General features: G+C 49.0%; 1 protein-coding gene across 1 annotated transcript; it reads right to left on the bottom strand.

Annotated features, from left to right (window-relative positions):
- Positions 1-395: 395 nt before the first annotated feature.
- HEY2 (hes related family bHLH transcription factor with YRPW motif 2) lies at positions 396-10439 on the bottom strand. The gene is made up of 5 exons (XM_032682741.1): positions 10213-10439; positions 8974-9052; positions 8783-8866; positions 6107-6188; positions 396-1303 (listed from the first exon to the last, which is right to left on the bottom strand). The coding sequence occupies exons 1-5, from the start codon at positions 10293-10295 to the stop codon at positions 624-626; spliced, it is 1008 nt and encodes a 335-aa protein (XP_032538632.1). The 5' UTR covers positions 10296-10439; the 3' UTR covers positions 396-623.
- Positions 10440-15433: the final 4994 nt, after the last annotated feature.

Below are 15433 nucleotides of genomic sequence, written 5' to 3' on the forward strand. Positions count from 1 at the left end.
CCTTCTCCCCTTCAAGAGCGCGCTCTGCCTTGGAAATGTATCTGAGTTCTGAAGTTGAATGCAGAATTTGTCCCCCATACCATTTCTATACCTGTGCAATGTTATTTCTTTTAGCAGAACACACACACATATATATATTTATTTATTATTTTTTCAATGTCAGGCACTTATGAAACTTAAACTCTTTTTCTAGCCTGAGTAGACCTGGTAGATACAATCCCTCACTCTCTGCCAAACAAGGATGCATAGCTGGAGAATTATTAGTTCTAGTGTCTACATATTCCTAAGTATTTCACAGGAAACCTCTACGTGCCGGTATGCTGTTATGAAAGCCATTGCTGGTCCCTCAAGGTGCCTCCAGCAAGACAAACTGGGAAGAAGAAGGTGCCCATGACCTCTCCAGCACCCCAGTGAGGAAGATAACTGTGCCATTCCTCGGTGGACTTGCCGGCACCTCTCGGGCCCTTTGGGTGAAGGCGGCCACCCGGGCATCCTGAGCAGGAAGGACACACCAAGTCCCAGAGGCCCATGCGTGGGGGGGTGTGTGTGGGCACGTGGGTTGAGCACATGTGCGTGTGCTGAGGGAGAGGAGGGAGCTGGACTGGGAGGAGAGAGGGGGGGAGTTAAAATGCTCCAACTTCTGTCCCCCAGGGTCGGTAGGATTTTGTGCTGCCTCCACTGCCAGCCTGCTGGGGGCTGGCAGTGGCCGATACAGCCAGCGGAGGGGTGATGGCTGTTGCCGCAGCTACAGCAGCGGCAGCCGCGCTGGGGGGAAGCATGGGGAAGGTGCCAGTGAAGGAGAGGGGGAAGCTCTGGGCAGCAGCTGTAGCTGCTGCTGCTGCAGCATGAACAGTAGCTGAGAGGGACAAGAGGGAGGTAGAGAGAGGAGGGACACAGGGAGCAATGCTGCCAGCGGAGGGAACTCTGAGGGCGGCATCGGTGTGGGCGAAGGTGGCCGTGAGCAGGGCGGAACCATGGGGGGGCACATCTGAGGAGAGTCTGCATGGGGCGGCATCGGAGGCGTGGAGTCCATTTGGCTGCAGCAAAGCGGCTGGGAGGTGGTGAAAGGCAGCTGCCCAGTGGTGAGGATGCAAGGGGTGGTGGTGGTGGGCCATGGAGGAGGTCATGGCAGCAGCTTCCCTCTGAGATGCACAGGTGCTCAGGTGAGACACGAGTCTAACACGCAGGGGGTCAGATGTGTCGAGACCTTCCACTGAAGTCAAGTACCTTGCGACTTCTGTCAAGCACTCTCGGAAGCCGATGCTCATGAAATCCATGGCCAGGGAATGAGCATCAAAATAACCTGCAAGGGGAGGGCAAAAGATGTGTTGAGTGTGGAGCTGGCTTCCCAGCCAATATTAGGTGAAACAGCCCAGCCAGTCCTGGCTCAGCTGCCCCATCACCCATTTGCCATTTATGGGTTAAGATGTGGAATATGAGAAGTTGGTTCTCTGATCTGTAAACCATCTCTGTCACCATCCCTGTAATGCAATAGGCTGCAGTTGTTTATGCAGACAATATACACATGAAAAGAACTAAGTCCATAAGACACTTAAAAAGATACGTGACAGCCTTTCCTGAAATTCCTCGGCAAGCTGCTGCAGTGCAGTGTTGATCCTGTATGTGTGAATGAGATGCTTATCCACACAAAGAAACAGGCTGGAGATCAGAGAGCTTGCATGTACTACCCTGCCTTTTATTTCCTACACTGGCATTCATCCGAATGCTTCAAACTATTTCTTGACATTGTGAGATAGTTGTTGTAACTGCTGGGGTCCCATCTACTTCAGAGAGTCATTAAGACAATATGACATACGGTGTTACTTAACTACAAACTAAAAACATCTTGTGATGACTCTGCACACACACAATAAAAAGCTTTACTGAGAAAACGTTTTATGTAATGCCATTGCTAATTTGGAGATGGAAGACTGACAGTCATATGGCCCATGAGGTATTTCAACAAACAGCAACTGGAGCCTCACAGGCCCAGGACAAAAAAGCATTTGAAAAAAACAAAAGTCTTATTAAATGCACATGAAATGATACGCTCTTTCTAAAAGGGTATAGCATAAAATCTTGTTTTTAAGTTGCATCTCTTCAACCAAAAAAACCTATTCCAGTTTTTGCAATTTTCCAATTTTAGTTTAAATGTAGTCTCCTTGGGGGAATAATATCCTATTCACTCCCAAGCTGGCATGGTGTTTTTCCACTTGCCTTCAATGAAAATTTTTAGGTATGCATGACAGTGATGTGTGTCCATATATAAAGATCAAGTGCCCTTATTATGGAGGAATGTGGCAGCAATACCTCGTACTCTGTCATGAAATAATATCTGCCTTTCTGAAAAGTGCTAGCACCTTAGATGGCTTTTTTCACTTCTATAAATTTGCAAGCTAGAAAGGAGCGTTTCCATCACTGAGTGCCCAGCTATACACCCCTTCTTGCCAAATCACAATGGCACTTTTGCTGCAGTCCATCTCACTCATCTGAACCCGAGAGAAACTCTGGCTTGGCCAGCAGATCAGCGAGCATGAGGGGCAGACGACTCCTGTCAGCAAGCACTAATTTCTCAAAGCTTTTCTCCTGCTAGGTCCACTGCAACCAAATGATCTGTGGAAATGCCTCAGTTTGAGTGAAATCCTGAGAAACAAAGACCAGGCATGCCAGCAGTGGGGAGATAGGAGGGTACCTTCTCGGGTGCCAGTCAGCCAGGCTGGAGGCTCCAGGACCTCCAGCGGCTTCAGAGAGGCTGACGCAGAGCCAAAACCGCTTCCCAGCTCTGGCCACAAGTCAGCCAGCCTGGGAGTCCTGAGAGCACTCAGCTCAAGCCAGGGCTTCCCAGCCTCCCTCTGTCCCTCCTTCTGGACCGGAGGAGATGTGGGGGATGTGATTGTCACCAGCTTCCTCTGAGTCTGAGCTGCTGGCTCTGTGACGAGCCATCCCAAAGCCCTGATGATCCTGGCTCCCTTTCAGTCTCCTATGGTGGCCGAGACACAAAAACAGAGGGTAGATGAGAGCTGGGACTCCCAGGCTCCATTATATTTTGATGGTTATCTTTTCCAGGTTTCTCCTTCTCTGGCTTCCCCCCTCTGAGAGAGACTTAAAAATATTCTTTCTCATTTCCTTCCAAAACCCAAGAACATCCTCCACCACCACCTACAAGCATACATGCCAGTGTTTTGTAGCAAATGGGAAGTCTTGGTTTTACTTCAGCTGTCCTGGTAACCCATCTGCGCTGCACACAGGGCACAAGTCATTTGAGCTACGCAAACCCATGCTACTGACCCAGATATCAGTCACTCAAGCTAAATTTGCAGTGAATCTGCAATAAAACCACATTGAGGTCTCAGCAAGCAACTCACTGTTGACAAAGCACTCCTCCCCGTGCATGCTTGCACTGTCAGCAAAAAGCCCTGGCCCTAGGCCAAAATAATAACTCAACGTGAACAAGAGACCACTGCCCGCACCTGCGTCAGGGCGGCGGAAACGTGCAGTCCGCACAGGTCCTCAGAGACATCTGCCTGTCCATCCTGGCAGCTCAGAAAAGCAGAGAAGGGTCAGAAGCCACACTGAGTTTCCTTCCACTATGCCCACCTCAGGCTCAGTGTGCTGAGAGTGGCGGACACCATCCTGACTTGTCGAGCCCAATGCATTTCCCATCCGGGGTGTCCTCCTTTCTGCATGAGGAGGAGGATGAGAAATTCTCCCCAGCCCTTAATGCGGGGGAGAATAAGGGTATCAGGACCCATTTCTCCTTCCTGCATTTGTCCATGGGAAAAACGATGAAACTGACTTTTTTGCTGATACAAAAAACTCCTGTTCACAGGATGAATTATGAAGTGGGAATAACTACACTTGCAAAAAAACCGCACATCTACTTTAAAAACATCCTAAGAAGTTATATTTAAAACTGTTACTTAAGCAGCAAAGTAAAACATTAAGTAAGCAGGAAAGCAGGCTTAAACTTTGCCCAGTACTAATTCTCAAACCTCTTTTTCTTACACTTTCTTAATTCGTGCAGTGAGATTACTCTTATCTGTGGGACAGAAGGAGAAGACAAAGTTGTAGGATTTGTGAAGCAATCAGGTATTACATGGATGGGCCATCCACTATGGACCATAGTGTGAGAGGCAGCTGCAGAAATCAGCCTGCATCACTTCTCCCCACGCCCCAATGCTTCATCCTTCCCTGCACTGCTACAGGTGTGCCAGAGTTAGCCTGGGCAGAAGATGCATAGCATTAGTGGCTGACCAAGGAAGAGACCAGACCACGGAACCTGGGACTGCTAACAGCATCCAGCTTGTCTAGTAGCAGCCAGAGGCTGGGCCTCCGCCAACACCTCTCTCTGTCCCACGGCTCCCACCCTCACTAGCTGAGCCAACTGACCCAGTTATAAAAAAATCCCTCATATACTTTTTTTTGGGTGGAGAAGCAGGGAAAGGAAGCTTCCTGTTAAATTAGGCCTCTGACTGGGTTCACCTCCTGGCCCTCTTGCTGTTGTTGCCAACACTGGAGGGGTGGGAGCTGCTGCAGCTCCTCAGAGGAAAAATGTGCCATGTGAAGTGGGGGTCAGGCTGGGATAGCTGAACCACACGTCGCACAGGGAGGATGAAGTGAAACAGCCACCACTTCCCTCAGCAGACGAGTGCTGTTTGCTCTGTGCACTGAGTGAGACAGAGCTTGTGGAACGCTACCACGCAATTAGAGACGGCACCTTCACGCACACACACAGAGTATCCAAGTCCAGATTGCACAAGCGTGATCAATTCTGGTGTTTCATAACTTTCAAGTGTGTAGCTTTACCAACTAAATAGTGCTTTCCTCAAGGACTTTCTATACATATACATTAATTTCTTTTTTTAATTTTGCACATTTTCCAAGGAATCCAGAGGCATGTCTGTTACCTGGTGGGCAATAATATTCCTTTCATCTCTCACTGAACGAGTCACCCATAAAGTTTAAGCTTAAATGGACTCCTAGGAGAAACTCCTTAACATGTAGAAAAAACATATATCAGCTTGGTGTTAATTTTCACAATTAACAGACCACCAGCTTTCAACGTGCTTTCCTATAGCCATCTGTTGTTATGCATGCACTGGTTCTAAGTTGAGTTTTGTAATTGCTGCAAGGTACGGAAAGAAGCAGTAATTCAATCATGCGCTAAAAACTTTAATCAAAAAAAGGAAGAAAGAAGCAGCAGCTTCTTTTCTAGCCTTTACCTATATGGCATAGTGGGTGAATGAAGAATCAGCTGGTTTTCATTACCACAATTTGAACAATGATCACAGTTGATGGCATGGGATGTGGACGCCAGCAAGTTTTTCGCTCCAAATAAGTTCCAAAATCATGACTACACAGAACACCTCGTGGGTGGCTGAAATCATTTGGCCTCCAGCTTCAGGACTGTCAGCTTGCACAAGCGAGGTACGCTCGACTCCCGGCAGTCGGCTGATCTAGCGGGTCAGCCGGTGCAGCCACTGTGTCACACCAGCACCCATTAACAGGGAGCTACCCAGGCCTCTGACACGCAGACGTGGCGTAGAAATATGAGTGCAGAGAGCACTGCTAGCCTCCTGTCTGTCTGCTTTATCAGATACCTGGAGCTGTATAGAGCAAGACTGGGTTTTGTTCTGGTGAATGAGACGGTCTAACCTGGCACGGAAAAGTCTTTCCAGAACAAAGAAAATATTTAAAAATAAAGTTCTTCTCCGTCCACTTCCTTCAGTATAGCTGCTGGATAATGAGGTTTAGCATCGGTTTTGTGCTATACAATTGTTGCCACAAACCTTCTGTTTATGTTTGGTGTTTGTGTATTTGTTTTGTCTCCCTGTGCAGATTTCAGTGCTCTTTGGAAACCCCAAACAAATCTCTGACTGGGCTGCCTGTGAATGAAGCCTTTACTCCCACAGTGTTATGAAAGCAAACACAAGCCCAGGGTCAAGTGCTTCTTTTGTCCCAGTAGTTCTTTCCCACGAGTTCAATCCTGCCATTAGCATTGATTTCCACTCCTTTAATCTGGAAACGCCTATCACAGCTCCTCAAAGCACTTTTTTTTTTGCTGAGATTTCCCCAAATATTAAAAAAGAAATCATTGGCTCCTTACCTTTACCTCCTGTCGCCTGCAGCATCTTCAGATGATCCACTGTCATTTGCAGTATTTCCGCTTTTTCTAATTTGGCAGATCCCTTTGAGATAAGAGAAACATATAAATAAAGGCTTACGGGTACTAGAAACTTTAATTTGATATACTTTCCACTGAGCTCAGCCTTATGGTTTCAATTTCCCCTATCATTAGGACATTTTCAGCTTAATTCTTTCGTGAGCATCTGCTTTCCAGACTTTGTCTAAGAACTAATGCCATCTCCTATCTAGTGACATAAGCAGCAGCAGAATTTTGCTTTATTAGGGCTATAGCTCAGTGTGGCTCTGGCCTTGAAGGTATTGTAGGATGACATCTTTATGAAATGAGAGAAATATGTAACTTCCCGGACTTCTTTTTAATGACAAACACAAATGGAGAGCTGACAGGACGGGTCCGTATGGTCATCAATGAAGATCCTGCTGCAACGTTACTTTCTGTGCTATTACCGGTAGATGTCCCTGCGGACACATACCCAGCACTATCCCTCTCTTAATCGCCTGTTCCTTTTCAGCACGTTATTTGGCTGCTGAATATTTAATTCTCATTCTCAACTGAAACAACAGCTACACAGTCCACAGTATTTTAAGTTGGTGAGAGACCTAGTTGTAAGGACTAAGTACTGTGAAAAAGCAAGGGTGTAGCTCCTCTGTCATTAAAATCTTTTCTGAAACTAGGGGTGGCTCACAGAGCTACAACAGGTACTGAAAAAGTACAAAATACAATTCAAAAGGTAGTATTAATATATAAATAAAACTATTTTGCCCGGTAGCATTCCCTTCAATATCTGGAGCACTCCCAGACAACACAAATGTTATTTCCCAGGAAGAGATCATCCCTTGGCATCAGCTAAAACAAGAGGCAGATATCGGTGGATCACATCCTGCAAGCAAATTTCTTTCTCTTAGTTATCATCTGGGCAACCTCACTGTCTCAGCTTCACCCAGCTGGCACGTGTGCATATTAGGCAAGGCTTACACCCTCCTCCACAGCACCCATCTCTGCTATGGTCTCGAGAGCGGCGCTGTGATTTGGGAAGGGAAGGAGGCGGAAGCGAAACTAAACCTCCAGCTTGGAAACTCCAGTGAGCTGAATGTCAAGGAGCTGGAAAAGGACTGATGACTTTGTCCTTGGCATATTGCAGAAAAATGGTGGGATTTTCTGATCCAAATACAGTACGTGCTCATTTTTACGCCAATGAATTTTTTTCAATCTGCTTATTGCTTTCAATGCTTTGCTCATACAAAGGTTGGTGTGCGTGTTAATTTTTGGTCAGAATTCCTCATTTTACATGTAACTACATCCTGCAGTTTTCTCAGACTTCATCTTTTCCATAGACACAGTACAAGCTGTCTCAGCGAGAGTGACTAATAGCTAAAAACTGCATGGCGCTGGGTAATTTCCAAAGCCTCTTGTAGGACTTGTTTTATAATGTTTGTGGTTTTCAAGAAATAAACAATAAAATGGGACAAACAACTGTTGTCTCTTGCCCCTGTTTATCTAGCTGAAAATATCTCTGTCGCTGTTTTGCCAGTACCAGTGCAAGGGCACAGTGACAACTACCAGTTACTAAAATCATATTGCAGGTGACACAAGTGATGCTCTCACCAATACTTAAGTTCAGTTTTAGCCAGCTTTTGTTCAGGCCAGGGATGGAACAGGCCTAATACGGTGCAGTGTTTGCCACGTAGTTACCACTGGCATCCAGCACTTCCCAGTCCTGCTCTCAGATTTTTATTTTCTGTTTTTTTTTATTTTACTATTACAAGGAAGTCAGGTTATTTATTTTCAGATGTTTCCTTTTTATTGAAACACAGTGTCAATTGCACACATCCATAGATCTTCAGACACATACAGAAAAACAGGAACAAGACTAAATATTGAATCAAAGCCCAAAAAAATAAAAATCAAGATATTGAAAAAAAATTAATTTTACTGGCAAAACCAAAAAGCCTTTTTTAAAAAGAACAGATTATATTCTAAGATTTTGGTCTAAAATTTCATGACCACAGAGTCGAGCCAAAGTTAGCTGGATCCTTCCAGTTTTCCTGCTCAATACTTTCTCACTGAAAGTCTGAATATATCACTGACTTCACTAGCCCACAAAACATGGGCCTATTCCACTTCCTAGAACCTCTGGTTCTAAGGAGTTATTTTAAAACGTGAATAATCCAGACTGTCTGTTCCCTTCTAAGGAAACTGGACTGATTAGTTTGCAATGACAAGATTTAAAAATAAAGGTTTCTTAAAGTAGGGGCAAAGGAGATTATATTTAAAGATTTAGACAGAAGGATAATGTACATACAGGTTTGGGAGAGTTATGTCGTGTTTGTGTAGTTTTTTAAAAAATATGGAATAAAGCACATTTTCAACAAAGCCACTACTGGAATTCATTGAAAGAACAGAGGCAACATGAACACAGTTACCCTTAAGGGAAAAACAAGCCAAAGAATGGAAATGTTTCTCAGCCTTATAATGAATTATGTTTCTAATAGTTTTGCCACAACAAAGCATTTTATTGAAATGCCTGCTTTGTGCCAGATCAGGACACATACAGTATTATTTTAATGAGATTTACAAGAGAACTAGCATTGCCAGATGAGATATAGAATTTAAAAAAAAAAAAAAAAAAGGGCTTACTTGTTTTTCAAAAGCAGTTGGCACAAGCCGCCTCAGCTCTGATAAACTGTTATTTATACGATCACGGCGCCTTTTCTCTATAATCTATTCCCAAAAAAACAAAACACATTAAGTTTATAAAAAATGTTGGAGGTCAAAAGCACAGCACACATGCAAATTGTCAGATACGAAAACAATTAAATGCAACATACCCCTCTTCTTTTCTTTCTGGCCATGATCTGAGATGTCGTTGTTGGTGAATTAGATCGAATGACAGAACTATTACTTTGCCTGTGGAACAATAAAAGTATGTCAGGTGTTGCACAACTTGACAAAACTCTTTGAAGACACCCAAGGTCACCATATTATGTATGCAGTCCTCCTCATGCCGTTTTCAATGCCTAGAAAACACTCCTTTTATTGCACAGTATTTTTAAAGAGAGAGATATTTCAGTTTTGACTGCCTCAGCATATATTTTGAATTGACAGAACATTCTATTGGAAATGAAGTCCTTTCCTGGAGACAATTCACGGTCCAGCACAGTGGCTTTAATTTTCTTTGCATATAAATCCTTTTGCCTATAAAGCCTGTACAGGCTGAAGAACCGAGCCCTAACCCAGGTGAACCATCTCTAAATGCCAACAGAAGTGGTAAGTGCATGTACACTATGACACAACCTCTGCCAGGCCTGCTGGGTTTTGACGTTCCTGCCTATTGCTATGCAAGTCAATAGATGCTCAAGTACGATGCCAGTTGCCCTGCCCGGGTCTGTTGCATCGTTCGGCATCGGGAGCAGAATTCAAAATCCACTTTTAAACCTGTACTACCCACGAGTACGAAAAGGCTTTTATTTTATCATAAGCGAGTGAAAAAAACCCACTAGCCTTTAATACTCATTTGGCTACTGGTGCGCATGAGACGGAGGTCCGGTACATAAGCCTCTAAATTGGCAGGACCAGCCCTAAAGCCCCTCACCGTGCGCCCAGCAAGCCCAGCTCGGCCCTGCCTGGGCAAAACACCACTGCTCGCCCTCGGCTTGCACAGCGGGTTTGCTGAAGTTCAACTGCTGTGGATCCCTGCTTACTTTCCACGGATCGTTTTCCACTGGCGCCGATTCCCGTAGCTTGTTTGGCCCGCTCAGGATCGATTTTGGAAAGGATCTGATTGCAAATGGCAAATTAAGCGGAGCTAAGGAACGGCTCGCAAGCTACTTGAGTGCTTCACGTAATTTCGAGGCTCGGGCAGTCAGACTGCGGGGCTAATTTTCGGTGGGCTAAGAACGAGCTGCCAGCTAACCGGGGGGGACACAACAGTACCCCGCTCTCCCCTCAGGGGGCCACCACCTCCCCCGACGGGGTGGCCGGCATTCCCGCCCACCCTGACCCATCCCGGCGCGCACCCCGGCCCGTGCCACCGGCAGAGGCGGCGGTCCCAGGGATGCCCCACTTACCCCGAGTAGTTGTTCTCACTCCCCACATCTATAGTCTCGTCCATGTCGCTGTCTGAGGTAGTTTCCTCGCAAGGTCGCTTCATCGTGAGCACAGGGCGCGGCGCAGCTTCTTGCCGGGGCGGGGGCAGAGATAAATAAATCCGGGGGGGGGGGGGGGCTCCAGCACGGCACCACACCACCAGCAGAGCAAATCCTCTCTGAGGCGCTTTCCCACGCCGCGGCACAGCCTCAAGCCCGACGGCCCGCCCCCGGCAAGGCCCGCCCTGCCGAGGGTGACGGGAGGGGGCCGCCCACCGCCGAGGCGCGGAGCCGTGTGGAGGAGCGAGCGGTCGCCCAGCGGGGGCCTGACCGCTCTCGGATCACAGCAAGCGGAGAGCGGAGCCGCGGAGATGCCGGCGGCGCGAGGCCCTGGGTATCCTCGGAGCTCTCCCTCCGGGGGAAAGAAGCGCTGTCAGGCTCCTAGCCCTCCCATGCCGTCGGAGGAGGAGGGGAGGCAGGAGGCGGCCCCGCTGTCCGTGTCTCAGCAGGCATTTGGGAAGACCTTGTTCCCCCTGGCCCCTAAGATAGGAGCCGGATCAGCCCCCCGCCCCGTACTCCAGAGCCCCAGGCGGTGGCGAGCAGCTCTGACCGCTCTCTTGGGGTGCTGTGGGTTGTCTTAGCGGGCACATGAGCTCGGGTTGGAGAGTTTTCCAATCCCGGCAAAGGTATCGCCCGTTCGGGCGAGCGGCCCTGGCCGCCCCGTCCCTCTGGGCTCCACGGGTGCGCCGAGGGCACTTGCAGGGCCGGGAGCCAAGCACGGCGATAATCCCTTCTGGGAAGAATTTGGAGGAAGTTTAGCGTCTCGCTTACCGGAGAATCTGTAGCAAGAGGGCTTTATTTTGCTTTTGTTTGGGATTTCCCCACACCGTTTGTTTGTGTTTTCAAATTCCGGGTTCCTGACAAAACACGTTCGGAGTGGTACGTTCTCCGCAGAAATGCAATCTTTCGACTTTGGTGCCCGTCCCTCTGCCTGTTCCCCCCTCCGTCCCCTTTGCCACCTTCCTGGGAACATTTTTCTCCCACCCCTGCTGCCGGGACGCTCGCCGAGAGAGACCGGGGCGGGGCGAGGAGGGTTCGGCACCAGCGCGGACACCGCCGCGTTATCCTGGCTCTCAGGGCGCACGGAGCCGCGGTCGCTCAGCAGTCCCGAGAACTTGCCGGCTTGCGGCCAGGCGGGGCGGCGAGGGGCGGGCTGCCCCTGCCCCTGCCCCTACCCTTACCAGGCACTGTGTCGCGGCAGCAGCCCCCTCGCCACCCCAGCTGGCTGCCCAGGGCTGCGGCTGCCCGTCCCGGACTCCGGGGAGCGCTGCGGCAGCACCTGCCGGGGAGAGAGACACGGGAAGCAATTAGCGGCATCGCCGCAAAATGATAAAGTGGCGAGGGGTCGCCTCCCCTTCGGGCCGGCGTGGAGCCGCGACCCTCACCGTGGCGCCGGCTTTTCAGGCGGCGACAGCACGATGTTGCTATGTCCCGAGGGAGAGAGGATCGGCGAGTCGAGTAGGGAGGAAAGAAGGGTTTGAGGGCGCCAATGGCTTCGGGTTTCCTTTCGGGACAGGCTGCGAGCTCGGCGGGCCTGAAGGAGCGAGTACCTTCCCGGCGCGGGGCCGAGGCCGCTTCTGCTCGCGGGTGAAGTTTGTCCCAGCTGCCTTATATTTAGCGGCCAACAGTGCCAATGACTCAGTTTTCCACTCAGTTAAATCCCACGGAAGGTGCAGGTGGTTTGGTTCGTTCGCGGGTGTGCATGTAGGAAAGGGCCGTGGCGAAAGAGAAACCGGCGCCAGCTCTTTTTTACGCCGACATCCGCCATCTCTGCAATTATGTTTGGTGGCACGTCGGGTGTTTGCCCTTTCATGTGGATGTTGCTACTATGTAAAGGAACAGCGGGATTTCATGCCTCATTGCCCTACCGGGACATCCTTTTCATGCCCGCGTTTGCAGAGTTACTAAAAGATCCGCGGCTGCTCAGACACAACAGAAGCGAGCGTCCGCAGGAATGGCGAAGACAGCTCTCGGGAACTTGGGACGCACTCCCCACAATGGCCCCTTTGATGGGGTCTGACATAAAACCAAAAACAAACCAAAAACAAAGAAACAAACAACTCCCCCCAACCAACCAACAAACCCCACGAACAAACAACCCCAAAAAGTGCTGGGACCTTTCGGGAAAGTGGACTACTAGGAGCAGCCTGCAGCGCCCGACTGCAATTTGAAGCACAAACACTTTAGAAATCTGGGATTAGGCTCAGCAGTTTTACTGTTCGAAAAGGGGGTTTATAGAATATTTGTTAAAAAATCCAAATAAACAAAAAACCACCCTAAAGTTCCCTTCGTTGTTTATGCTGCGACGACACGGGAGACCTGCGGGAGCCGGGCCCGCTCCCGCCCCCGGCCGGGACCCTTGTGCTGGGTGCCCCGGGAGCGGCCGTGAGATGCTGCCCGGCCACAGACATCGCCTTTCAGAGGGGGGCGAGGATTGGTAGGTCTGAATTAAAGTCCGTGTTACCTCGCCTGGGCTGCAGCTGCTCGAGAGGCGCCTACAAACACGGGCCACAGGCTCGAGGGTGGGTGTCTGAATCCCCTCTAAAGCACGCGAATCACCCGAGGATGCTGGTGCATTTCTGCGCTGTCTCGGGGTTTTGCACAGAAATCTTTAATGTCACGCGTCGGTGCCGCTGGATTTGTAATTTCTGCTCACTCTGGAAATAGCTCCTACTGCTTAATGGTATAATTTTTTTCCCGGGGCACAAGTCCCGCGTGCTGTTCTCCTACAGAAACCTGAGCTATCTTATGGTTATCTCCCCGGGTAGGGTTTATGTCAGCGTCGTTTGTCGTGGATCTGGCTACTAAATCCTCCTGGCAGCCTGGCTGAAGTCCTTCCTCCGGCAAGCTCCTGTTTTCATTTTGCCCACATTAATTTTTATTTTTTTTTTAAGAGGTCTACCTGCTCCCTGGAGGAGGAATTACGGGCTTTCCCAGGACGCAGCGAGGAAGGGAGGCCTTTGCATCCCCTCCAGGTCTCGGGCTTGCTCCCCGCAGCAGGTGCTCTGCGGCAGGCAAGGGCTCCGTGGGGACCCCATGGCCCCCCGGGACAGCACCAGCACCACCACTCACGGGTGGGGCTGGGGCTCGGGCGGGCTCTCCGCGCTCGGGGAGCCGCCGTCGCGGGGCGAAGCCTCTTGTTTTGCTTTGGCCCCGGGTGTATGGCTCGCGTGTCCCTTTTTCCAGTGGCACTGCAGAGCATTTGCTGCGGCGGGACTGCCCGCTCTGCTAGCAGCACTCAGCGGTGGCAGCCACGCATTTGAAGCTCAGGGAAGCGCATCTTTCTTCATTTCCCGGTGCTTTTTCCTCCAAAGGGAAAAAGCCGGGCAGACTCGCCGCTTCCCTCTGGCCTGGAGGCCCCGGGACAGCCCCCGCTCTCACGCACCGCAGGCAGGGAGAGCTGGGTGGCGACCCTCGCTCCCCGAGCAGCTTTTCCCCGGGAGAGGCAGCCCCAGCCAGAGGGCGGGCAGCGGCTCCGCGGAGGCTGCTCGGCCCGCAGGGCTCCTGTCCCGGCCTAGGGGCGGCGGGAGGAGGTCAGGCAGCTCCCCCTCCCTCCCTCGGGTTTGGTTTCTTGTGTTTTTGTTGTTTGGTTGGTTTGGTTTTGTGGTGTTGGGTTTTTTTTTAAAATTTATTTTATTTTTTTAATTAATTTTATTTTGGTTTTTTTTTGTTTTGTTTTTGTTTGTTTGTTTGTTTTTGTTTGGGGGGGGTTGGGGTTTTTTTTTGGGGGGGGGGCTTTTTTGGTTTGGTTTGGTTTTTGGTTTTTCCTCTTGGAAAACTTGGTATTCAGTGTGGCTGCGGGGCCTGGAGGCGGCGGTGGAATGCGCCCCCGTGGGCGCTCCGGGGCGCGGTGGGGCCGGTGCCCCCCGCCAGGGGCTGAGCCGTGGGGGCACTTCCAGAATTGGCTAGCGAAATAAGCAAAGCAGGATATTCCCGATACATCTATAGAGCTGGCTCCCGCAGAGAAGCAATTCTCGTTTGCTCCGTCCCCGAAAATGAAACTTCCTTTTCCCCGAGGTTTCAGGATTGCCCCTTTTACACGTCGCTGTGAGCCATTTAAGATTAAATAGCTGGGGGTTTAAAGACTTTTAAAAATGTGCATGGCCTCCTGAAGGAGCTGAAGATTTTCTCAGCAGCTCTCTTCAAAGGGACTCAAGATTGTCCCGAGTGTCTTTACTGGACACGGAAGGCACTCAGACTTTAGTCTCAGAGCGTGGGTTTTTCTTGGTTTTTTTTTGTTTTATACTTTACCCCCTCTTGCTCTAAACAAACGTTTCTATCCCATTTCCTTCACTCAGTAATCAGCCTCTTAGGGATAACTGTTCTATTACTTTTAAGTTACCTTCTCATATTAGGAAGCTCTTAAGAACAGTAGAGATAGACAATTTGCATTCATGGACTATGAGCGATAGCACTGTTACTTTTGTTTGTTTGTTGGACTCATCACTAACTGCCAGGAAAATGAGAAAAATCCTTCTTGATTTTTTCTTTTCTCCAGTGTGATTGTAAATAGAAGGTTAACATGATTTCTGGCCACATTCATACCAAGGTGGGATGCACAGACTGAAGTAAGAGCAGACAACTGAGGAAACCATGTGTTATGAAACTGAAGGAAATAATGCTCAAAAAAAGTGAAGACACCTTAAAATATGTGGCTTTGCCTAGACAGTGGCTGCACATGGGTGGAAGTGGATGCATGGCATTCCATGCATATTTGCATTGTGGAGAGTATTTGACTATTAGCTGGGTTGTAGGATTCTTGCTGATAGGTTATATAGGGGCTGATCCACAGGTGATTAGTGCAGTAGTACAATAACCTCGTAGATACTGATAAAACTGCAATGCCCTCAGATGGATGCAATCACTCCAATAGATCACTTCAGCTTACTTCAGTTTTGGGAAGGATAAAAAATGCACAAAGACAAGATATAATAAATTAACATTTCAGGCTGGAGATGATTAGAAAAAAAAGTAGGAAGGAAGATGCGATGGGTATTTATAGACCTTTCTCAGTAACAACTTTTAATGTTTATCATTGAGCTACACCTCCAAAATCTGATCTTGGTCAAGTAGTTAAGTCGTCTATCGGGTTTTTAGGCTGAGCACTGAAAACATAACTCTGCATCGCCTGTAATGTGTCACA

The sequence above is a fragment of the Chiroxiphia lanceolata genome, chromosome 3 (genome assembly GCF_009829145.1).
Source record: "Chiroxiphia lanceolata isolate bChiLan1 chromosome 3, bChiLan1.pri, whole genome shotgun sequence".
Classification (NCBI taxonomy): domain Eukaryota; kingdom Metazoa; phylum Chordata; class Aves; order Passeriformes; family Pipridae; genus Chiroxiphia; species Chiroxiphia lanceolata.

Excerpts from the sequence above, each read along its gene's own strand:
- HEY2 (XM_032682741.1), bottom strand. The coding sequence starts at position 10,295 with ATGAAGCGACCTTGCGAGGAAACTACCTCAGACAGCGACATGGACGAG. Across the intron at positions 8,867-8,973 it reads CCAGAAAGAAAAGAAGAGGG|ATTATAGAGAAAAGGCGCCG; the intron begins GTATGTTGCATT and ends TTTTGGGAATAG. Across the intron at positions 6,189-8,782 it reads CAACTGCTTTTGAAAAACAA|GGATCTGCCAAATTAGAAAA; the intron begins GTAAGCCCTTTT and ends CTTATCTCAAAG.